Genomic DNA, 22,933 nt, shown 5'->3' with positions numbered 1-22,933 from the left:
AGTCAACCTTTGTACAGTGTTTAATATCACTGTTTGTTTTCATGTGATCAATGCTCACATGTCAGCAGAATTTCATGTCCTAAAAACAAAAAAGAATAAAAAGAACCCACACAGAATTTCAGAAGTGCTTGGAAAATCATGATGTTTAATAAAAGTAGCAGTAGATGGTGTAAAAGCACTCAAAAACGTGTCAAAGTTTCCTATAAAAGCTTTTAAGGAAGCAAGGAATGTAAAAACAAATTCCTCTTTTGATTGCTATATCTGTTATAGAGCACAATAATCCTGGGTGACTGTCATCCGTGTTAATGTTTAAGAAGAATTTTGAACCAGCTTTCTTGTGTAGTTTAATCTACAACAACCAGTTCAATCTCAACAACACCCTCACTTGCTTTACATGTTAAATTTTAATGAGCAGTGTAAATGCCTTATATAGAAAAGTGTGTCGTTAGCTTGGTGGAGAAGGAGTCACACAACAGCATTAAAATACTGAAGTGACAATTCACATTTATACAGTACTTGAATAAATTAGTTACATTATACCATTGCAACAGGCATTTTAGACTTAAATGTATGTTTCTTCCTGTTAAAATTGAGTTTTTCCTTCCCACTGTCGCCAAGTGCTTGTTCATAGAGGCTGTATGATTGTTGGGTTTTCTCTCTGTTGTTGTTACACAATAAAGCACCTTGAAGCAACTGTTGTTGTGAGTTTGTGCTACATACATAAACTTGAATTTCATTTAATTAGAATTTGTTGACATGTTGAATCCTACTGACTTGTACTGTTCTTCTGCATTTTACTGTTTCTAGTCATAGTAATTATAAATGATCCCTTAATTAAGCCTCAAAGATCAAAAACCCAGAGAATGTAGTGTCGTCATCCTCATCAGCAAAAAGCCCATTAAATGGCTCTCCTCCAACCACCTGCAACCACACCTTGTCCCCGATCCCCAGATGCAGCACAGCTCCCCCTGCTGCCTGGTCCTCGCTGCCCTGGTAGTTGTCAGTGGTGTGGATGATTTTTGCACCGTTCTTCACGAGGGCCACTTTCACATTTCGGGAAAATACAGTGATGTGGTATGTGAAGAAGTAAGCACCTGCCGCGGAGCAAGTGAATCTCCCTGTTTGTGGATCGTAATGATTCTGCTCATTGTAAATAATCTTGTCAAACCGGATCGGTGCATTAGCTGCTGGGAGTTTAGTTTGAGCACTGAGTCCTACGGAGAAAGCACTTTTGGAAACAACAATTTCGTCTCCCTTTTCACCCCTATCGCCCTTTTCACCTCGAGCTCCTCTATCCCCACGATAACCAATGTTTCCTTTGTTACCTGGAAAACCCATGTCCCCTTTGGGACCTGGCCTGCCAGGTGGTCCCAATGGCCCTGGAATGCCTCTGTCACCTTGGAGGCCAGTTTCCCCTTTTTCACCCTGTGGTCCGGGTGGCCCTAAATGTCCTTCAGGTCCTGGGGGCCCAGGGAGCCCAAGCTCTCCTTTATTTCCTTTGAGGCCAACAGGCCCTTGCACTCCCTGTGGTCCCATTTTCCCAGGAAGGCCCCTATCGCCATTATCTCCTCTTTTCCCCTTGAGCCCTGCTGGACCAGTTGCACCTGTAAATAATAAGCACACAATAAACCTTCTTTGAACTGTAGGTATGGTGTTTACAGTGCAGTAACATATTGCAAGTTACATACAGTGCAAACATTTTGATAAATTGCATTAATAAATGACAGTGGTTGTGACTCCATTTGCAGATAAATACACATATAGGTGCACATAGTGTATCGTAAAGACACATACCAGGTTCCCCTTTGTCTCCCTTGTGCCCATGATTGCCTGCTAGCCCAGTAGGTCCAAGTTCACCTTTCCAACAATGATTGATGAATTATAACGTTATTATAAACTGTGAAGGTGGCACCTAAAACATGCGAAAAAAAAAAAATAAATAAAGTTTCTCTTGTAAACTTACCTCGATCACCTTTGTCACCTCGGAGTCCGTCGCGGCCATCTCTGCCAGGCATGCCATTGTTCCCGGGATCACCTGGTATTCCAGGATATCCACAGACACAGCCTTTACTTTGGGTTTCTTGCTGTGCAACACATCTGAATGCCAAGACGAGGAGCAGTAAAGCGATCCTAAACCTTGTCTGCAACATTTTACCAGTTTTACCTGTCTAATGAAATCAATTTCCCACAACAAATAAGCCTGAAGTCTCAATCTAATGCATAGCTAGCCTTGTTGCAGCACGTTTAACTTAAAAGCTGGCATGCACAATGAAAGAAGAAAAGATATCAGCTACAGAAAACACAAGCTGAGAGACAGTTTCAGACGAGATTGACCTTAGACCTCTCAAAGCCATTGGTCTCTTTGTTGTTTTTGGTTTACTCATTGAGCCTGCCACACTGGTCACACATCACCTCTTCTCCAGTCTAGCCAAGGCTAATAATAAGCTTACACTCAAAGAGCCCTTGAGGGCCACACATGCAGAAGGCCACATAGTTGACATGAAGTGCCTATATAGTGAAGCAAACAAGATATTAACCTTAACCAAATAATTACATATTGAGAATATATGCTGCCACACCAGAAGATACCAAGTTTTTATTAAGCAATTAAATAAATGGTACTATGAATGGACAGTAGACTGGCTGTTAATAGCAAACTAAAATGTCAGTTAAAGCATGTATTTCGCATATGTGCCATTTAGCAGCCAAACAGATGCAAGCAAGTGACCCCATAAACTGGATCACTGAAATAAACGTGACCTTTTGTAGTCTAAACATTACATACCAGGACACTTCAAAAAGGCGTCACTATAATTGCATTTTGTTAAGTATCAAAATGGATCAAAATGGACAGAATAAAAGGATATGAAGGTTACACACACTTTGAAGTAGTTCTAGTCTTTGTTCTTACAGTGGTAAGATCATCTATTAAAGGGCATTACAGGAGCAGGGAGGGATTTAATATCTGACTGAAGTCTACTCAGCAAGGCAAAGGTTTGCTGGCACACAGGCTTGAATCAGAAACAAGCAGCCTAATCATTATGCTGCACAGCATATGCTTTATTAGATTGTGTACAGTGAGCAGAGAAGAGAGGGATGGGCATGAGGGAGGAGCTGGAACATAAAACCAAGATAACGGGGGAAAGAAAAATTCACCCAACACCCTGAGTACACAGCAGTTGCTCAACTTTTGCTTTGTAAAAACTGACACAAATACCTCTTATCATAGTGTACTTTATTTTATTTTTTATTTTTTTTAAATAATTCTTCTTACAGGCTTCCAGATATAAATATATTTTAAAAATATAATACACATAAAAGGGCACATTCAAGCAGTGTAATCAACTGGCATCAGAGATGAAAAGTCCACTGTTGTACATGTTGGCTACTGCACATTTACTTGCTTGTTGCGCACAAAAGAGACACAGTACAATATGTAATCTAACAAACAAATAACAAGGGCATGGCTCAGAATGAATGACTCTCATTTATAATTTGAGGCCAGTATATCAGGACCCAGTCTTTGTAGTCCCATAACCAGGCACCACGTGAGGTTGATTTGGTTACAGAGGATACTGCAACAAGTCTTCAGACAAGATAGCAGAGACATCGTCAGTCATTAAGTTCCATTAGGTTTAAGGCTAAATAATTACAGGGTAACAGTAGCCATCCTAAAACAAGCAAAGAAATGTAATGTGTCGATAATTAAAAATGCATAGCATACGGCATGCTCTAACAGTGGCTTACAGTACTTCCGTAAATATATGTACAACTCTGATGACTTGCATTGTATAGAGATTTTATTTAAACACTTTGCAAGACTAAACCGATGCTGAAACACTGAGTTCCATGTAAAGTAAACATCTGGACCTGAAAAGTAACCAAATGGAGTTAAGAGTGATAGTTAGGAAACAGCACGTGAGATCCTGGGAGAGAGGAAGGGAAGGAGAGTCCAAAGAAGGAGAGCTACAGCATCTGACATCATTTTTTTCAAAGTGTGAATAAAACACTGTCTGGAAAAAGCAGCACTTTCAGGGAAACTGAGGTTAACGTGGCAGGTGCTACGAAGCTTAGGAAGGTTTTTGGGGCTACAATATTTGTGGTGTTAGGAGAGAGTAAGGTCTGGAAGCAGAACAGCAAGGGTAGTAATGGGTCTACATGATCTGACGGTGCATGCCATAGCCTGTCATACCAGACTGGGAAGCCCCACGGTTGCTGCCCATTTGGAGGCCAATTAAACTCTGTCCTTGGCGTAGCTGCTCGTCGGTGAATTCTCTTCGGTACCCCTGGGCTTTCCTGAATAGAAACAGCAATATGGTTACAGGATTAGCTGTGCAGTTGTGAAGATATTGAGTTCTTTTTGTTTTGCTTCGCTGTGTATCCACCTGTGGAACCAGTCTCTATCGCCTCTGTATTGACCGTCGTCTTTGGTGACAGCCAAACTCCCCAGAGCCATTAGGGTCCTTTGGACTGCTGCCATGTCTTTTCCTGTAGCCAGATTGTAAACATTTTGTAAATCATCTGGTGACTATTAAATAGAGTAAACATGACTGCATCAGAAGATAGAGTTTACCCTCCCAGAGATCTACAGTTTGAAAGACGTCAGTGGTTGTGACTCCATAAGCTTCTGCGGCTTGCAGGAACTGGGAGATCTTCTCCATTTGTTTAAAGGCCATCTGAGACTCTGGGATCTTTTTGATGGGTTCCTTCCCCCTCGGATAAAGGCTGTTGATGAGTCTACAGAGAATCTGGGACAAAAGAGGTCAGGAATCTGCATTGACTGTCATCAACCGACATACTGACCATACCATACTAATGACTCATGGTTCTTAAAGGAATAGCTCACCCAAAGACATTGTCATTTGACACGCCTAATCTAATATGGACATTTTTATTCTGGGTTGTAGTCTTATCTTCCCTTTCCAATTTGTACTTTAGTAACAGCTTAATTTCGAGAAGAAGTGTGGTCTCTGGAGAGGAAGAGTGTCTTCTAATTCACAAAAAGTCTGAGTCACTTTGCTGTGAACATGCAATGGCCTCTGATTGCATTACACTCTTATCTCTAGAGTTAATTATTAGGTCATAAATTGATGTATCTGCGTCATATGATTGTTTTCTCTAAGTATTTTTTTTTTAGCATTAGTCAGCTAAAGAGCATGGCAAAAGACAGCAAAGTGAAGGGTGCACTGGTAAGCATCTTCACTGTGAAGATAGAGGAGTTTTTAAATCAGAGGCTTACAGAGATCAGTATAGCCATAGTAGTTAGCAATTTTCAAACTGCCGTTTGCTATCAGTGACTTATCAATAACACAAAACACAAGTATTCTTTTAACAACCTAATTGCAACTTAGCCAATAGTACATAAAGAAATTCTAATAAAAAGAGAATATTAATATATTTATATTTTATATTTTTAGTATATAAAAAATTTAAAAAACTTTTTTTTAGACTTTTGCCAACCTTGAGCTCTTTAAATCTCACAGAGCTATCCTAAATTATTTAAGGCTAGCTTCTATTTCAAGCAGAAAACTATGCTGCAGACACTCACTGTTCCATCCATCAGCCATTTCTGGAAGTTCTGCTTTCCCGGCTGTGGTTTCTCCAGGTTTCCTCCGCACTGTGCAATTATCCAATCGACCAACCTTTGCTCCAGGTCAGGATCATACTTCTGCTCAATCTTCTCCTGCACCTCTCGACTCAGTCCGTAACTGGGCCCTCTGTTTGCCATTGTGGGTCTCCCAGGAATCTAGTATATATTTTCTATGCAGTGTGCAATTTGCCTGAAGAGAACAAACGATTTCATCATCAATCATTGCACCAGTGCAATCTTCTCATGTTATATTTTATGTTACCATTTTGTCTGATCTAAATCAATTTTCCATATTGGTTACAATATTCTTTTAAATAAAACAAAATGTTAATGTTTAGATAAAAGCCACATCAGCACACGTCTCGCTTCCCATCCATCGGTCCACCCAGAGACATCTTTGGAGCCTCTAGCACAGAATGGGTGTGGTCCTCTCACTGCCGCCCAGAACACGGACAAGCCCTCTTATTGCTATGGCAACGATGAATCCCGTTTCCGGCACACCGAGCGCAAAGATGCGCTGTACTTGATGTCCGTTCAAGTATAACCTCCGCGCAGGCAACATGACGCAAATTAAATAATCAAATGTATTTTCACGAAAAGTTTATATCCTTTTTTTTTTTCATTTTTAAAAGGGAGCTTCCAACAATATACAGAAGTTCACGTTGCGCTATTTTTAGCTGCAATAGAGTTTAATTTAATTACGTCAGTCCCCTTTTACGCATAAGCGTTTTGGGAATACATCACCTGCCGTTCACTGCATCGTTCACAAAGTGCGCAGTAAACTTAAATGTAATGCATGAAACATAAAGTCCCGTTACCTGATAACACCATGCCACATTGCTACGCATTCTGCAGCTTGTTAAAACAGAAAGGGAGCCGTCCAAAGCTCACATGGCAGCCGTGACGCCGCATTGTTTGCATATATGCATTATATGCTGCAAAAGTCATGCACTCACAGCGTTTTTATCGAGGGGGTGAAAAGCAATGATGCACTTACTACTGAGGACAGCAGGGAGAAAGGTCAGATTCGTCCCGTATCCGATGCGTTAATTCCGCTGAGCTAAAGCTGAGCTGAGGCTGAGGATGCTGAAGTGCTGAAGCATCCGTGCTGATGGCACGAGGCTGGACCTCACTTTGTCCGGGAGGAGCGAGCCACTGGTTTTATATGGCAGCTCCCCCGGGAGGTGTCCCCAGAGTCACTCTCAGCACAGACTGCGACGTGACTGCGCTCCAGGATAGTGGTCACTGTAGTGCACGCTCAGCTCATTCGGCATTGAACGGATCCTCGTCAAAGCAGAGGCACATGATGGTGTCAAATCAAATCTTTGAACTACCGCCTGCGACTTTAAGGCAATAGTAGATGGAGATCACAGCAAACAAGATAATCCTCTTTTATTTCATCATAGCTGATCAGTTGGCAGCTACACTGACTTGCTCAACAACAGTTGTCTATGTTGTGTTCTTTAAAGTGCTGGTCTACCTCCTGGGTTTCTGCACAGTGCAGAGACTGTTTGATTTCAGCACTGGGACCCATTCATTATAGCTAATTGAATTTGAGCTTTATCTTGGATGAGCACCATGGTTCAACTTGAACAGTGTTCTTTTTTACTTGATCCAGCTACACGGTAACAACTAAAATATGGGACACTTCTGTCCAAGCAGGAGCAACACAGTAAATGTAATTTATTAATACAGTCACAAGCTGACATCTGAGTTTAGTTTAAGCATGCCAGATGACTGGATACCCAGCTCAGCCATAAGTTAAAGGTCACTGCTGCAGTTATGTGGACCTGAGAGCTCCCAAGTGGTTGGTTTCACCCCATTGAGCATAGAGCACCCAGTGGCCAGTTACATGTTAATAATCAACAGCTCAGTGGCTCCTTTCAGCAGGCCGGAGTTATGTAACAGAAATGTTGTGCAAATACAAAGAAACCAAAAACTCTTGGTTTCTGCTCGCACTGACAATTTACATTGTACAAGTATCACTATATTCTTAACCCTACTTAGTAATGGTGCTGATATACGTTCGGGTGTGACTTTTTGTATTTTCCCCAGTTAGACAAATATATAGATAAAAATCCTCTCCGACTCTGAATAAACTATATTTTCCAACTAATATCTCCCAGTGCAATTTATTCTGAATGCACCTGAATGCAGCTTTCAGTTGCTCTTTGTCGCCACATAATGTTGCTTGTGTTATCTGTGTGTGCACTTTCACAGACTTGAGACCTGCACTCTAGTGTGCAAAGGTTTTATTAGCCAAAACGGGTGAAAAGTGATTAAAAAGGCACAGGAAAACTGTGTTTCTAAGTAAAGATGGAGGAGGGAAGGAGGGGAAGAGACAGCCAAACAGTAAGAACAACGGCAGAGACAGCAGCAATGGCAGACCTAAGAACGGCTTACCAAACGTAACACTTGATACAATAACCTGGAGCACATACAAATGCAACCTGAAGATACAAGGGAACAGCTAGCAGGAGGGCTCCCTTACAATATAGTTTTCAATTTTCCAACATGTTGACATGATGAAGTACGGGATGAAAAACATAGATGGATAAAAGGTCATATTTGGCGGTGCAACATGCCGTTGTTTGGTAATATCCTTGAGGGTTGACTTCCCAGTTAACAAAGTCATTATCTTTTAATCTTAGGAACATCTCTGGCTCACTTTCCTATTCCTTACTCAGACCATAGTGGTCAGCTTATCGATGAGATCGTCAATGGTGTAGACCATAAGCTTGATGTCGTCCTTGTCAGACATGCGGTGCTGGCCATGTCGTCGGAGGATGACGTCCACGTCGGAGCTGAGGACACGCTCTGCAACCTGCATGGAGATGTGCCAGGGGACATCCTCGTCTTTGAGCCCATGAATGAGCCGCACGGGGCAGGTAATGGGGATGGGACTCTGGAGAACACAGTGATTTTCTGCCTCACGCAAAAAGTCCATGTTAAACTTGTAAACACCCTCCTCCATGTGTTTGGTGGGTATAGTCCACTCCCCCTTGGCCTCAAACTCCTTGCGTGTCTGCATTTGAACACAGAAATATCACACTTAGATGAGAAAATATTTAAAACAAAAAATAATTACACATGTTATTCTATTTTATATTCTCACCTCCAGCGGAAGAGAGTTGAACGCTGTGACAACATGATCAGCGGCAGTGGAGATGCCCACCAGTGCAGCTGTCTTCTCTGGTCTGGCAATGGCTGCCAGCAGCATAAGCCAACCACCTATACTGGAACCAACCAGTATCTACAAGATGGCAAAAACACCACAAATTAAATATAGCTCAACTGATAGTTGGTAAAAAAAAACAAAAAACCCCAAAACAAACAAAAAAAACAAAACAAACTTGGATACCTCACTTCAAACATTTTTAAGAAACCACACATTCATGCAGTAGAACGGTTGAAAACAAAAGCTGTGGTATAAATGTGGCAACAGTGCCATCTTCTGGTGAAATGAGGGGGAAAAGCAACACTGGAGGTAGAATTTAGGAAGGTTTTACATCTCTGTTATTGATTCGCTCATGAACCCAGTTTAGTTACTGCAAATGAGAATTTTAAATGCACCCATTGAGGTGTCACTAAACCTGCTCCCAGCCCTGTTTTGCCTTTACTTGTTAGCTTTGGATTCACTGTGCAGAATAACGTTAAGTGCTGAGTTTGACACTAGAAGGCTATTTTCAGATTCAGCTTACACGTAAATGTAGAGATTTGAAGCCTCCAGCACACAGACTCTAGGGAAGGGTTTTCAATGCAGCAGCAGAAATGCCGTGCTCAGCAACTGACCTTATGAATATTTTTGTACATTTATAAGATCAGAATTTTTCAGTAGAGGACAATAAGATATTCTTTAGGTTTTGAATTGGGGAATATTTTGCATGTCATGTGCATATGTCAACTTATTTTAGGTATTTTGTTGTGTGTATTTTGTATGCGTTTTATCGGTCTACAGTCATGTGAAAAAAATTAAAAATAAAGCTTTCACTGGAGTCCTGTACTGCTTAATTGTATCCTCTTGCGGAGCCACGCACTGCTCCCATCACTTCTGCTGTTTCTGTTGCCCTCTGACCACCTGCAGGTCCAATCAGCTTCTGTATCATACCGTCTCAAGCTTTATTTTAAGGATCATTGGTAATCAGACATAAACCCAGCACTGTCAGTGAAAGACCCCACAACTTCCCAGCCTAAAATGAGACTCATCCTCATTTAAAAAAAAAAAACATTTACAGGATTGTGCATCGTCAATGGAGTCAGTGGGTCAAATTTTCAACACGTATGTAGCTCAACAATATCCTTACTTAGCACGCTGGGTCTCCTGCGGCTCCCTCCTCTCCCCCAAAATGTAGTTTACGCTGCAGGAGACTCATTGCGCATCACAAATGTGCATGTGCATAAGTATAGAAGTGGGACTACTACTATACTACCACAATACTTTGCTCACGACATGACATTATTTGTCTATTTAATATTTTTGCAATATGCTGAATACTAGAATAAAATAATCACCTCCTTTTATCAATATTTGTTTTATCCCACAAGATAAAATTATCTTTATTTATTTATTTTTGCAGCAAAATGAGATTGGCAAGCATACCTGCATTTCTGGTAAAACCTACTATAAATGTTGCCAGAAGACAGACTGACTCTGGTAATTGCCAACTTCAAATACACTGAAACGTGATGATGCATTACTTACCTGTAGGTTATTAAAAACAACATAGTTGCAATTTAACAAATTGAAGAAATGATTGAAGCTCTATTGCATTTAGGTCCTTATTTTCAAGGTTTCATATATTTGTTTGTCTGATATTACTGGTCTAATGAAAACCTTTGAGGATTATTCTCAGGAACCTGATAATCTTAATGCAGGACCAATGACCAAGCCTGCCGTTCAAAATTTACATAACTTGACTGATTACTTACCTCCTCTAACTAGCAATGGAATTAGCCTAGGAAATATTTACCTGTGGCCCCTCTGCCAACTCATCCAACACAAAAAGGACATCTTTTTTCCAGATACCAATAGTTCCTTCTGATAGCACACCTCCTGAGGCTCCATGTCCTGTGTAATCAAACCTGGAAAACCACAAATAGCACAAAGTGGGTGAATATCTGAAGCTAAAACAATGGCAAGTCATACAAGGCTACAGACAAGTTTATGCGACCTAACAAGCCTCTTATTGTTCAGAACTGGAGCCACTTGATTAACCAGGAACTTCAGACTTCACACGATGAAAGGTGGCGGTATTTTTAGGATAATTAAATTATTCATCAATTCATTCCTCCGTGCTTTAACAGACAACTATTCATTTTTCTTTCCATCATATAACTCTAACTCACTTTTTTTTCTTCCTGACATTTGTTCTACTGTAACAAGTGAATTTCCCCAGTGTGGGATTAATTAAATCTATCAATTAATCTATATATATTTCCATATAGCTATAATACTTTTGGTTTTCAGTTTACTTACTAGATCTTGTTTTGGTTTCAGCTAATATAAAAGATGCATCCCAGCAAAAAAAAAGTCTCAGTTACAGTATATTCAAAAGGTATATAGAAATTGATATTGTGTGCAAACAAAAACACCGTATAGCAACAGCATATTTTTAATACTCTCCTACATATAGAGGTGTTTTCCTCTATTAACTTCAACATTAACAAACACATTAAAAGACAACGCAGCTGTACTTATTGGTCACTTGATTCTTGTTTGCAGATCAAATTTCTCTATTTTTAATTCTATATCAGTTGGATGATGGGTTTCCCCCCCAATTCATTTATTTCATTTGTGCCTCTTGCAGTCCTATAGCTCGCTTTGGATTGACTGTGTTTAGCTTTATTTTTTAAACTTGATTTAATGCCATGCTCAGCATCGGGCTTCTCTCTCAGAGTGATATGTTTGGATAACTTACCTGAGGTATGAGTGTCCCAGTGACCTACAGAACTCTTCCAGCGCCTCAGCTTTCTGTCCATTCATGTTGGAGCCATAACCTGGGAGGAAAACCACACCTGGGCTCTTTCCCTTCACTCTTCTGTAGGCCAGCTTTGGGAGATCTGGTCGTGAAGCATACTGAACCGAAGATTTGTGCCTCCTGGGTTCTGTTTCACAGAACATTAGTTTTGTTATTTATTGACATTGAATATTATTTATTGATATTGAATTTGTTACATTAATGACTCCCTGTACAGAATTTTCGCTCAGTTTTGCGAACTTTGCTGGACACATGTCATGCCCCGCGTAGGATCAAGCTCATCTCGATGCAAGAGCATGGGCATGGGCATTTCTTTCACATCGATGGAACATAGCAGCGATTTACTCAAGCGAGTGTAATTAGCTTTCTAAGCATTTTAGAAATTCTACCAAATTTGACCAAAAATAGCGCAAAAGCATTCCGAGAGTTAACATTTCGCCGTTCATGTCCTAAAATGTTTTTAGGACGACGCAGTCTGTGCGAGCCACACCCCCTCCGACGTGTTTAAATACCTCTGTAAGACACACGAACGTTACCAAGTGTTCCTGCCATAAGAGGACACCTCAACAAACCTTCCAGACGCTTTGAAGACAGAGCTGCGAGCCCCCCATTGCTTAAAATCTGCGAAAGTCCTCTGCGGCAAGACCTCAGCGCGACGGCTGCCATACTGCTCCGAGACCACTGAGGAAATATCGCGAGAGTTGGAGCCGCGAGTCTTGTTTCAAGCCGCACAACAGTTGTAGTTCAAAGTAGATGTACATTGCGTCCTGTACTACATTCCTTTACTTCAGTGGAAATATACTGCCTTAGCAATAAAAGCCACGCATTAAACTTGCACTAAAAGTATAATGAAGAAAGAAAATGTAGACATTTACACATTTGGGTGGGTAGGGGGTACCTCAAAAGGCTATTAAAGTGGAATACTTGGGAAAATGTCGTCACCTGCACCAGTGCAGTAAAGCTTCTTCATCTTGGCAATCACGAAAAAAAAAATCTTTAAAATGAAGTTTGTTATTATTTCTCTAAAACAAGCATACTGTAACCAAAAGCCCCTTTTGGTCACTCTTTAATTCTTAAGTGCATTCACTGAACTGACAGCAACACTCAGACTTAGTAATACTAGCTCAAAACGCATTAAGTTGTTAAAAAAAGACTAAATAGATAATAATAATAATCATCAGTGTGCAGATTATCAAACCTGTAGTGCACACATGTATTCAACTTAATAACTACAGAAAAATAGAAAACAAAAAAGCACACATAAAAACAAACAGTGAGGTCTCTTTACATACAACTATGTATTATATTACGTATATATTTAAGAAAAAGATCACAAATTAAATAAGCAACGCAAATCAAGCAAATCAAAATAGCTGTTGTGAGCAATACTGCCTTTATTTATGAGTAAATATCATCTTTCATGTTGTAGTTTTATAGTGGTTTTTTAAAAGTGTTTGTGCAGTGTCATGCATCATGTTTGATTTATTTTAATATATTTAATATTAAATAATATAACAGAAGTCACATGCCAAAAAAGAAAATATAACATAAGAGTAACAGAATACTATGAAAACTAGTAAATGTACTACTTATTAACGTTTCTATGCGGGTTTCATGCATGCATCCAGTGCTCGGGGTTAGCAGATGCGCGCTAAGCTACAATCAGTGAAGCAGTGTGCCTATTTTACTGTGAGTAGGGGTAACAGAGGGGGTGACACTGCTGCGGACATGGTAGCCGAGAAGTTGTTGTGACCGTCATGTGAAGTGTCAGTTTGTAACATGACTCAGAGCGTCACAGGCGGAAGGTCACGGAGCAGCAGAACGGAACGGAAGCGGGAGTAAAAAGCCTATCCGCCATTGTGGAATATGGTAAGGGATATTCCAGTAAGGCACTAGTCAGTTTGGGCTTGACTGATAAACACCATCTGTGGCAGGATCGGACACGTTAACTGACGCCCTCTCCGCAGACACAAAGTCGCCGTTTGTAACAGCCAAAAGCAGCGAATCGTCGTCAGGATCTGAACACGGCAGGAGGAAAGGAAAAGGGAAAAAACGCCGCCTTGTAACGTTAACAGAGTGATTGGACAATCGAAGAGACGAGCCAGCAAAGCACCAAAGTGCAGAGAGGGAGAGAGAGGAAGCCGTGGACAGTCTCACAAACAGCCATCAGTTTCGGTTCCTGGAGGATGTCTGCGACCACCGTCGATCAGGTTCGTGTGTCGGAAGCGGAACGGTGCTACGGATTTAGCGGTGCTGCGGAATGAAACTTTGCCGACAACAGTTTGATCTGGCTCGGCAAACAGGCTCCAAAGTCTTTGATGTGTGATAGCTATTAGCTGTAATGTAGGCCGACTGTACTACTAATCAACTCTAGCTGTAGCCGGGTGGGTTTGCCAATGCGGCACCGTTTACTGGATGTCAGAGCGTTTGACATCCGGTCAATAATACGAAGCAACCTGTAAATGTTAGCATCCGGGCTGATGCTTCAGCCTGAGGTTGACTGGATCGTCGACTTATATATTTATTTATGTAGGGATACAGCCTGCTCTGTCAGTGTGCGTGTGTTTCTTGTTTCCTGTCGTGATCTGATACTAGTCTCATTTCTTTTTTTTCTTTTTTTTTTTATGTATTTTTCCTCAGAGACCTAAAGGACAAGGAAATAAAGGTAAGGCTTTATACTGTGGCGTTTCCAGTGTGGCACTGCAGGCTGTTTTCATGTCCAATTAGCTACCATGCTATTCAAAACTGCAGCTTATTTATGTTATCCTTGTTTACTTTAGCTGCTGAAAACCTGTGAGTAAAATGTTTCTGATTACATCTTTCTTTCTGAATTTCTCGTATTGAATGTCCCTTGTTTCTGATCTTAGTGCAAAACGGATCAATGCATCAAAAGGATGGTGTAAATGATGATGATTTTGAGCCTTACCTAAGCGGCCAGACAAATCAGGTAAGGAGGCACACGAGTACCATGTATTATGGACAAATGACTTGCACACAGAATTTTCTTGCTTGTTTGTTGTCACTCTGTATAACCTGTGACTTTCTTTTTGGCCACACAGAGTAACAGCTATCCACCAATGTCTGATCCCTACATGCCCAGCTACTATGCTCCATCCATTGGTTTCCCTTACTCTCTGGGGGAGGCTGCTTGGTCCACAGCAGGAGACCCACCTATGCCCTACTTAACTACCTATGGACAGATGAGCAATGGCGAGCCACACTTCATCCCTGATGGTGTTTTCAGTCAACCGGGTGCCCTGGGAAACACCCCTCCCTTCCTTGGGCAGCACGGCTTCAACTTTTTTCCGGGCAATGCAGACTTTTCCACCTGGGGTACTAGTGTCTCTCAGGGCCAGTCCACACAGAGCTCAGTCTACAGCAATAGCTATGGGTACGCCCCGAGCTCGCTGGGTCGAGCCATCACGGACGGACAGGCGGGCTTTGGAAGCGACACCCAGCTCAGTAAGGTCCCGGTGCTGAGCAGCATTGAGCAGGGTATGACGGGGCTAAAGCTGGGTACAGACATGGTGGCAGCTGTCACCAAAACTGTGGGCTCACCTTTAGGAGGCACAGCAGGTATGAGCAGCATGTCGGCCAGCAACCTCCCTCCGTCTGTCAGCTCCTCTGCACCTAAACCCGCTTCCTGGGCAGCTATTGCCAAGAAGCCGGCCAAACCACAACCCAAGGTCAAACCCAAAGCCAACATGGGGATAGGGGGAGGCGCCGCTATTCCCCCACCCCCTATAAAGCACAATATGAACATTGGTACTTGGGATGATAAGGGCTCTCTGAACAAGCCCCCATTAGCTCAGACTATGATGCCCCCCCAGCCTCTGGTGCAGCAGCCTCTCCTTGGTCAGCCACAGCCCTTACTGCAGAACCCTTTACCCCCTCAGCCTCAGCACCAGCACCAACACCAACACCAACACCAACCCTTCCAACTCCAGTCTCTCCAGTCCCCTCAACACCCCCAGCCTCTGCCCCCTGGTCCACCACACCTGCACCTTCCTTCCCAACCCCCTCAGCCTCTTCATCAGCAACCACCCCAACAACCTGGCCCGCCCCCTAACCGCTGGGTGGCTCCGAGGAACCGTGGCGAGGGCTTTGGTCTTTGTGTTGGAATCCCACCGAGTGCCTCCCCTTGCTCTGGAGAAGTGCACCCAGTGCTGGAGAAACTTCGTGCCCTCAACAACTACAACCCCAAAGACTTTGACTGGAACTTGAAAAATGGGCGCGTTTTCATTATCAAGAGCTATTCAGAAGATGACATCCACCGCTCAATCAAGTACTCTATCTGGTGCAGTACAGAACATGGCAACAAGCGCCTGGATGGTGCTTACCGCTCCCTGGGCAACAAGGGGCCCCTGTACTTGTTGTTCAGTGTCAACGGCAGTGGGCACTTTTGTGGCGTAGCTGAAATGCGCTCACCGGTGGACTACAATGCCTATGCAGGCGTCTGGTCTCAGGATAAGTGGAAGGGCAAGTTTGAGGTAAAGTGGATTTTCATCAAAGACGTGCCCAACAACCAGCTGCGTCACATCCGGCTGGAGAACAATGACAACAAGCCAGTGACCAACTCCAGGGACACTCAGGAAGTGCCTCTGGAGAAGGCCAAACAAGTGCTTAAAGTTATCGCCACTTACAAGCATACCACCTCAATCTTTGATGACTTTGCACATTATGAGAAACGTCAGGAAGAGGAGGAGGCTCTGAGGAAGGTGAGATAATACATGCTATAAGAGCCTTGTCCTCTGTAAATATCTTGTTTGCATGTGCCAAGGTAGTTCAGTTTTATCGCCCTTTAATTCAAAGGGAGGCTAACTTTCACACAGTCACTGCTGCAGGCTGTTGTCAGACTGTAATCAGCTGATCTTGTTCCACCTGCTCAGAGGTTGTAACATCCTGTTGCTGAATGAACAGTCTGCTGTAAATGGAAGTTCCCAGAGGCCTGTCAGCAGATTGACATGGCACCATTACTCATAAGCAGGCTCAAGAAAACACTGATTTCTCATCAGCCATCTCATGCTGCTGAGATTGCGACGATCTGCCCAAATGGAGCTGGATGCATTAAGTTTTCCTGAAATAGTCTAGATTCCTGGCATTCCTTCTGCCAGACAAAGGCAGACGCAGGCTCCGATCTTCCTTTGAACACCGAGCCCCTGCTCTCCACTGGCTCCTCATGCTTTATTAGCCTTTACCAACATAAGCTCCTGGCCTACAAACTGTCTGCAAATTGCCACGGCACAGTCGGCGCAGTTTGCCAGGAATATGTATTCTAAAAATGCACGGTGAGATTGTAAGTAAAAACGAGCACAGAATAAGCTTCTCATTGGGGAAACTAAAATATGTTACCGTGGTAATAACAGTGGTGTACCACAAATGTAGTGAAAACTCCGTGGGAGGCTGCTGCTGTGGAAAAACATCAGCCAAAAAGGCAAACAACATGGTATCACTGATAGCTCTCTGCTGCATCCATTCTTAGATTCACCGGTATGCTAATCTAATGCGTTTAGAAACCTACCCCATCCCACGACCCACTCCCTTCTTTTCCACCTACTCCCCCACTACTGGTGCTCTATTGATGCTGTATTGGCTGCTCACAGCTGACCTTGTTAATATGCGCTGGGTTACTTTCTCATAAATATTTCAAGTCAGTGTTTTCAGGCTTCTGAAAACAACCTGTCAGTAGAAAGCCAGTTTCATCCTGCGCCGTTCTGCTTTTTGTATCCCTAACCTCCTACATGACAGGATCGGCCGAGTGAGGGCTCCGCCTCCTAAGGCTGACAAGGTTAATTGTTCTCTGTTGTTTGGCCAATCCTTCCTGAACTTTGAGAGGTGTCAAAGCAGCACAGCTACCTGCACAAAAAACACCTTCGCAGAGTGTTTTCTTTAGAAGTAACTTTGGATCTAAATGTTGTTACAGGATTTGATTAGCATAACTAATTTGGTGATTAATACTCAGAGGGAAGCTCCTTTCCTGTGGTGTGGATGCTCATAACATGATGGGATGAATTCCACTCAGCTGTAATACATGTAATACATTCCCAGTCTTAGCTGATTATTAAGGTGGAAAACCCTTTTTCTTACTACTTTTTACTAAGAAATGAATTACACGCTTTTTTAAAATTAATGTGACCCCTTTTCATGCAGCGATATAGACCTATAAGTCAAGTCTAGACTACATTTTGTGAAGCTTTCTGTGCTAAGAGCTCCTCTACTGGGGATAGAGTTACTCTGGGGCCTGGGTCTCTGTGGTTTTCCCAGAGCACTGATATGGACACCTTCAATGAGGTCACTACTCCGACTGAAAACTGGAGAAAACCATCAGCCTCTGGGGGTTATTTTGACTCCAATGCCCCACTTGCATTTTACCTATTTTAGTGTGTCTTTACCAACTCTTCTAAATCTGCGACACACCCTTGTGTATTTGTTTGTCATTACTCATGTTTTGTTGAGTATGGCTGTCTGGAACTTGGCTTTAGAGTTATTACTACAAGCTGAGTGTCGTTGCTTCAGTCTCATGCCAGTATAAACATAGCTCGTTATTTGGTTAGTGCATACCTTAGGTCTTCTAAAGTCATTTTCTCTGTGTTTGTCTTACAGAGGACACTCGCTCGCTTGCTGTCTCACTTATTTTCCCCACCAAACACCAAAATGCTCAAGGCATTTCTTACTTCAGTGACTGATTACTTTGCCTGCCAGTGTATTTTAAATAAATCAGCATGCCAACTATAAATCACTAAACAGCAGTATGTGCTTTTTAGCCCTGTTTATAGAAGATTTTGTTTTGTTTTTAAATTAACCATTTTTTTTGTATCTTTCAGGATTTTTCTGATGTCTTTAAGTGAAGCTGTGCTTGTATTTGTATGGTTTATACTGGATTGCAGTATTTAACACAGTATATATACATCGTTTTAGTATTAGTATTCTGCCACTAACCTTTAAATATTTGGAAGCCAAACTTTACATTTAGGTGGTTTCTTTATAAAGCTGCATAACCACTATACTCTTAAACACATGCACTCTGGTAATTATTCTGTGGCGATTTTCTAACACACATTATAAAGAATTACTTAAACTCTTAATTCATAAGTCAAGTATTGCTTATATATGTAGAATTCATATGAATTTGTATGTGAAGAAATGAGATTTGCTGACATGTTCAAAGGCAGTCCTTTGATACGTGCCTTCTAAAAACTGTATTTTATTGTATTTTAATCTCTGACAATCGTGACTATTAGTCTTTTGACAGACCTATAGGGCTTGACGTGTAAGTGTTACTGAGTGTAATCCCAACTTCTTTGTGCACAGGAGTGCATCTACATGTTGACAATATAGATGATTTTGGCTTCAATATATCTTTATTCCATTACAAAAAAGGGATGTTGCACTTTTTAGATTTTTTTTTTTTTTTTTAATAATTGTTTTTTCTCCCTTGCTGCCCCAATTCTGGTACAATCCACTGATGATCTCTTTCTGTTTTTGTTGTTCTTTTTTTTTTTTTTTCTTTTGCTAGGAGCGCAATAGAAATAAACCGTAACCTTCAAGCAAGCTGTCTGCTAGAACTGCAACACTAACGATGTAGGACCTTAAATCAAATTTGCCTAACGACAAGGAGGAAAGGCTTTCGCAATCTTTCCGCTGAAGATGACAATGTATCTGAACACTTGAACATGACCATAGTTGGACTCATCTGTATCCATTGACTGGTGCATCAAACCCCGTGTTCCTGTCTCACAAGAAAAAGAACGTAACCCACAATGAAAAACTCTGTCTTTAAAGCACTTTCGAGTCCTCAGCAGCCTCTACCAATACCCTTAACTCTCTAACTTTGTTCTTCTTCTTTGATTTTGTTTGTGAGCAACTAACTGACTAACCCGAGTAGTCAGATGATTTCACCAAGCTTATTTGTCCTTTTTTGTTTTTGTTTTAAATGCCTCAAATGTTTGGGATATTGATGAGCTTCATCAGGCCCGGAAGACAATTAAATATGATATGTATAAATTAGTCTTGTACTTGAATCTGTATTCAGCCATCTGATCCTCATCAGACAGAGGCTGGCATTGACAGGTGGGATGAAATAATTGAGAAGCAGCCACAATCATGCCAATCATAGGATGTATCCTCCATCTACCTGTTTCCATCCTTTCTGCATTTGTTTCTGTGTACCAAAAGATAACAATAATGCAGCAGGCTGGCAAGTGCTGGCTAGTGCACATCTTTGGTTTTTTTTGCCACCCACCCCCTTTTTTCCTTGTGATTCTGTCATTCTGAAGTGCATTTGTCTGAGGAGAAAGCTGCTGCTGCTGCTGCTGCGCTAGAACTATCGGCGGCCTTCGCTGGCCCCATGGTTGACTGTCTTAGCTCTGATGTTGGTGTACTCTACCGTACCTCAGGCCCAATCCGACTGTCTGTCCTCAACAACTCTTAGCACTTTTGGGAGAACCTCCACATCAACACCTGCTGGACTTGACAGAGATTCCTCCAAAAAGGCAAGACATCATCTGCAAGGATGTGACAGTTTTCTCCTCTAGGTAACTCACTAGCTAAATAAAAATTACTCATGTTTAGCGAAATCACTGCTTTTTGTGTCTTTTCTTATATTTGCCTCAACATGTGTACACACTGTGTTCTGCCTTTATAAATAATGTTTTTTTTTTCAGTATTTAATGCATTCAATAATCTTAAAAAAATCCACAAAAGCCCCTTACAATAAACAAGTACAGTAGCAGAAACTCTCCTTTCCGCATCATTCCCGCTTATTCTTCAAAGAGGTCGGACAATATGATTAAATTAACAGCCAAGGGATGTCTGGATATTTATGAGGGATGCACGAGGCAAGAACCCTGTCTAAACCGTGTCAGTTAAGATCACACAGCACATGCACAGTATAAGAACCAACACTGGAATGTATGAGATTGGCTTCATTGTAAACCAGGTGCTACAGGCTGCTCAGAAAGGTGTTCCAATCAACACTTGATACACACAAAAGAAAAAAACCTTCAAAACACTAAAGCAGTGGTTCTTAACCTTGTTGGAGGTACCGAACCCCACCAGCTTCATATGCGCATTCACTGAACCCCTCTTTAGTGAAAAATAAAATGTGATTTTTTTACTGGTGCACAAAATGAGCCATGCATGTCATGGCGAAGGCTCTGCCAAACCCCTGAGACCGACTCACCGAACCCCTAGGGTTCGATCGAACCCAGGTTAAGAACCACTGCACTAAAGGGAAATGCATGTAGAAAACAAATAACAGATAAAATACTTTACTACTCAACTATGAGTTCAAACTTTTAAAGCATCAGCATTCAGTTAGTGCAACATGAAATCAAACACTGAAGATAAGCTCATGATCTCATTTACTTGTGATAATGCTAAAAGGTCAATGAACCAAATGCATTTACTTCTGCTTTGCCCAACCAAAGTTACTTAACACTGTGGGTGCAAATATTTAGTTTTTTACTCCACATTTAAGATATAAAAAAGACTTAGCAAAACTAAGAATGACAACCGAAAAATTACAACAAGCTTAACAAACACAGGCAGATTAAAACCCTTTGTTATTCTGCCCAAAACAGTCAGTTTGTGGTTAGTGCACCTTGTCATAGTTTGAGCGTTTGTGGCTTGTTTATAGCTATACTAGAGAGACATTTCAATTCAGTTTAGTTCAATTAAATTTTATTTATACAGTGCCAAATCAAATAAATGGTAAATGGCCTGTATTTGTATAGCGCTTCACTAGTCCCTAAGGACCCCAAAGCGCTTTACACAACCAGTCTTCCACCCATTCACACACACTGGTGATGGCAAGCTACATTGTAGCCACAGCCACCCTGGGGCGCACTGACAGAGGCGAGGCTGTCGGACACTGGCGCCACCGAGCCCTCTGACCACCACCAGTAGGCAACGGGTGAAGTGTCTTCGCCCAAGGACACAGCGACCAAGACTGTCCAAGCCGGGGCTCGAACCGGCAACCTTCCGATTACAAGGCGAACGCCCAACTCTTGAGCCACGATCGCCCCCAAATCACAACAACAGTTGCCTCAAGGGGCTTTATATTGTAAGATAGACCCTACAATTATACGTAGAGAGAAAAACCCAACAATCATACGACCCCCTATGAGCAAGCACTTTGGCGACAGTGAGAAAGGAAAAACTCCCTTTTAACAGGAAGAGATCTCAGACAGAACCAGGCCCAGGGAGGGACAGCCATCTGCCGCGACCGGTTGGGGTGCAGGGTTGGGGTGTATGCAGTAGTTGTGTATTAATTATTTTTTCTTCTTTTCTCACTCAAGAACCGAACTATAACAGCTAACTCTGACTTGACCAACCATGAAAGTAAAATTATAATAAGTATATTTATCTTCGGTATGTTTAGTAATTTGGAGTATTAATGCTTTTACAATTTACCTCAAAAGGGATTTTGCATGTAGGATTTGTACTTTTACATGGTTGTTTTAGTTTTTCCTCCACTGCATGCAACATTTACCCTGTCAATATTAACCAGGCACTGTGAACTACAGAAATAAACTTTTCAGGTCTGAAAAGTCCCAGTTTCAACAACACAAACATGCTGGTAGATTCATGCTGTGCTACAAGAAACAAGGTGATGCACTCATTATGAATGGTTACAGCACAGATCAGTGAGGGCTGCAGCAAACCTGACATCAATTCCATTTCACAGCTTTGGGATGAACTCGAGACTACATCTTGCATGACGTCCAGTGGTAGAAAAAGTGCTCAGAATTTTTACTTTAATTGACGTATTAATACTACACTGTAGAGATATACTGTTGCTTGTGATGCATTAAATGTTTGACTTCGATAGAAGCCACAAACTGTGATCCAAATGCTACTGAAATGTACTCGCCTTTACATCCACAGTGACTAAAACAAAACAAAACACAGCAACCCCAAAATACAATTATAACTCGTCAGCAATAATGCTAATGGTAAAAATTAAAGGAATTCCTACATAAGTTCACCTCTTCAACATCTGTCAGTACTACCTGGACCATGTATTATTCCCTACATGCCTATATGTTATCAATACAAACAATGGCATTAAGAAACAAAGTTTTAAATAGTTCTATATACCAGTGTTATTGCTGTGACCTCCAGATCCATCTATTGATCTTGAAGGAGAAGTCAAATGTGACATATTTTAAGTCTTTATTTGATACATTCTATATGTTTCCAGCGTACACCACACTCTAAGTTATGAGGGTTTTGTCAGTTTTCGACGAATAAATCAATAAGTTGACCTTAAAGACTTTGGTGGATGTGAGCCAAATTTTAATGGATTGTCAGCATCAGAGTATCGGTGGACATTTGGGAAACCTTGCACCTGCATGTTAACAGA

The 22,933-nt window shown here is 41.7% G+C and overlaps 4 protein-coding genes across 7 annotated transcripts; 1 reads left to right on the top strand and 3 right to left on the bottom strand.

The window, feature by feature from the left end:
- Positions 1 to 153: 153 nt before the first annotated feature.
- Positions 154 to 2,241, bottom strand: c1qtnf9 (C1q and TNF related 9). The gene is made up of 3 exons (XM_085418688.1): positions 1,964 to 2,241; positions 1,795 to 1,857; positions 154 to 1,604 (listed from the first exon to the last, which is right to left on the bottom strand). The coding sequence occupies exons 1-3, from the start codon at positions 2,148 to 2,150 to the stop codon at positions 835 to 837; spliced, it is 1,020 nt and encodes a 339-aa protein (XP_085274814.1). The 5' UTR covers positions 2,151 to 2,241; the 3' UTR covers positions 154 to 834.
- A 993-nt stretch (positions 2,242 to 3,234) lies between these two features.
- On the bottom strand, positions 3,235 to 6,782 carry tagln3b (transgelin 3b). The gene is made up of 5 exons (XM_085418689.1): positions 6,588 to 6,782; positions 5,549 to 5,780; positions 4,574 to 4,748; positions 4,386 to 4,488; positions 3,235 to 4,296 (listed from the first exon to the last, which is right to left on the bottom strand). The coding sequence occupies exons 2-5, from the start codon at positions 5,726 to 5,728 to the stop codon at positions 4,155 to 4,157; spliced, it is 600 nt and encodes a 199-aa protein (XP_085274815.1). The 5' UTR covers positions 5,729 to 5,780; positions 6,588 to 6,782; the 3' UTR covers positions 3,235 to 4,154.
- A 1,045-nt stretch (positions 6,783 to 7,827) lies between these two features.
- Positions 7,828 to 12,269, bottom strand: abhd10b (abhydrolase domain containing 10, depalmitoylase b). The gene is made up of 5 exons (XM_085418687.1): positions 12,141 to 12,269; positions 11,509 to 11,695; positions 10,561 to 10,672; positions 8,706 to 8,843; positions 7,828 to 8,615 (listed from the first exon to the last, which is right to left on the bottom strand). The coding sequence occupies exons 1-5, from the start codon at positions 12,232 to 12,234 to the stop codon at positions 8,274 to 8,276; spliced, it is 873 nt and encodes a 290-aa protein (XP_085274813.1). The 5' UTR covers positions 12,235 to 12,269; the 3' UTR covers positions 7,828 to 8,273.
- A 972-nt stretch (positions 12,270 to 13,241) lies between these two features.
- On the top strand, positions 13,242 to 19,684 carry ythdf3 (YTH N6-methyladenosine RNA binding protein F3). 4 transcript variants are annotated; one of them, XM_085418686.1, is made up of 5 exons: positions 13,242 to 13,778; positions 14,209 to 14,233; positions 14,436 to 14,515; positions 14,628 to 16,286; positions 18,172 to 19,072. In XM_085418686.1, exons 1-5 carry the CDS (start codon positions 13,755 to 13,757, stop codon positions 18,301 to 18,303), a joined length of 1,920 nt encoding a protein of 639 aa, XP_085274812.1. In that variant the 5' UTR covers positions 13,242 to 13,754; the 3' UTR covers positions 18,304 to 19,072. The 4 variants fall into 4 exon arrangements, with proteins under 4 accessions (XP_085274812.1, XP_085274810.1, XP_085274811.1 ...); XM_085418683.1 differs by lacking the exon at positions 18,172 to 19,072 and adding an exon at positions 19,085 to 19,684 and having other exon boundaries at positions 13,248 to 13,778; XM_085418684.1 differs by lacking the exon at positions 18,172 to 19,072 and having other exon boundaries at positions 13,245 to 13,778; positions 14,628 to 16,295.
- Positions 19,685 to 22,933: the final 3,249 nt, after the last annotated feature.

The sequence above is a fragment of the Rhamphochromis longiceps genome, linkage group LG9 (assembly GCF_057381845.1).
Source record: "Rhamphochromis longiceps isolate RC_006_pf linkage group LG9, R_longiceps_female_GT1.1, whole genome shotgun sequence".
NCBI classification, from domain to species: domain Eukaryota; kingdom Metazoa; phylum Chordata; class Actinopteri; order Cichliformes; family Cichlidae; genus Rhamphochromis; species Rhamphochromis longiceps.
This window is presented reverse-complemented; position numbering and strand designations above follow the sequence as displayed.

What these genes read in the sequence shown, in the direction of transcription:
- tagln3b (XM_085418689.1), bottom strand. Translation starts at nt 5,728, where the DNA reads ATGGCAAACAGAGGGCCCAGTTACGGACTGAGTCGAGAGGTGCAGGAG. An exon ending in AATGGCTGATGGATGGAACA is followed by an intron (nt 4,749 to 5,548) that starts GTGAGTGTCTGC and finishes CTTTTGTCCCAG; the next exon opens with ATTCTCTGTAGACTCATCAA. An exon ending in GATAGAGACTGGTTCCACAG is followed by an intron (nt 4,297 to 4,385) that starts GTGGATACACAG and finishes GTTTCTATTCAG; the next exon opens with GAAAGCCCAGGGGTACCGAA.
- ythdf3 (XM_085418686.1), top strand. Translation starts at nt 13,755, where the DNA reads ATGTCTGCGACCACCGTCGATCAG. An exon ending in CTGCGACCACCGTCGATCAG is followed by an intron (nt 13,779 to 14,208) that starts GTTCGTGTGTCG and finishes ATTTTTCCTCAG; the next exon opens with AGACCTAAAGGACAAGGAAA. An exon ending in TAAGCGGCCAGACAAATCAG is followed by an intron (nt 14,516 to 14,627) that starts GTAAGGAGGCAC and finishes TTGGCCACACAG; the next exon opens with AGTAACAGCTATCCACCAAT.
- c1qtnf9 (XM_085418688.1), bottom strand. Translation starts at nt 2,150, where the DNA reads ATGTTGCAGACAAGGTTTAGGATCGCTTTACTGCTCCTCGTCTTGGCA. An exon ending in AGGTGACAAAGGTGATCGAG is followed by an intron (nt 1,858 to 1,963) that starts GTAAGTTTACAA and finishes ATTGTTGGAAAG; the next exon opens with GTGAACTTGGACCTACTGGG. An exon ending in GGGAGACAAAGGGGAACCTG is followed by an intron (nt 1,605 to 1,794) that starts GTATGTGTCTTT and finishes TATTATTTACAG; the next exon opens with GTGCAACTGGTCCAGCAGGG.
- abhd10b (XM_085418687.1), bottom strand. Translation starts at nt 12,234, where the DNA reads ATGGCAGCCGTCGCGCTGAGGTCTTGCCGCAGAGGACTTTCGCAGATT. An exon ending in CTGGGACACTCATACCTCAG is followed by an intron (nt 10,673 to 11,508) that starts GTAAGTTATCCA and finishes GTGGTTTTCCAG; the next exon opens with GTTTGATTACACAGGACATG. An exon ending in AGTTGGCAGAGGGGCCACAG is followed by an intron (nt 8,844 to 10,560) that starts GTAAATATTTCC and finishes GCCATCTTGTAG; the next exon opens with ATACTGGTTGGTTCCAGTAT.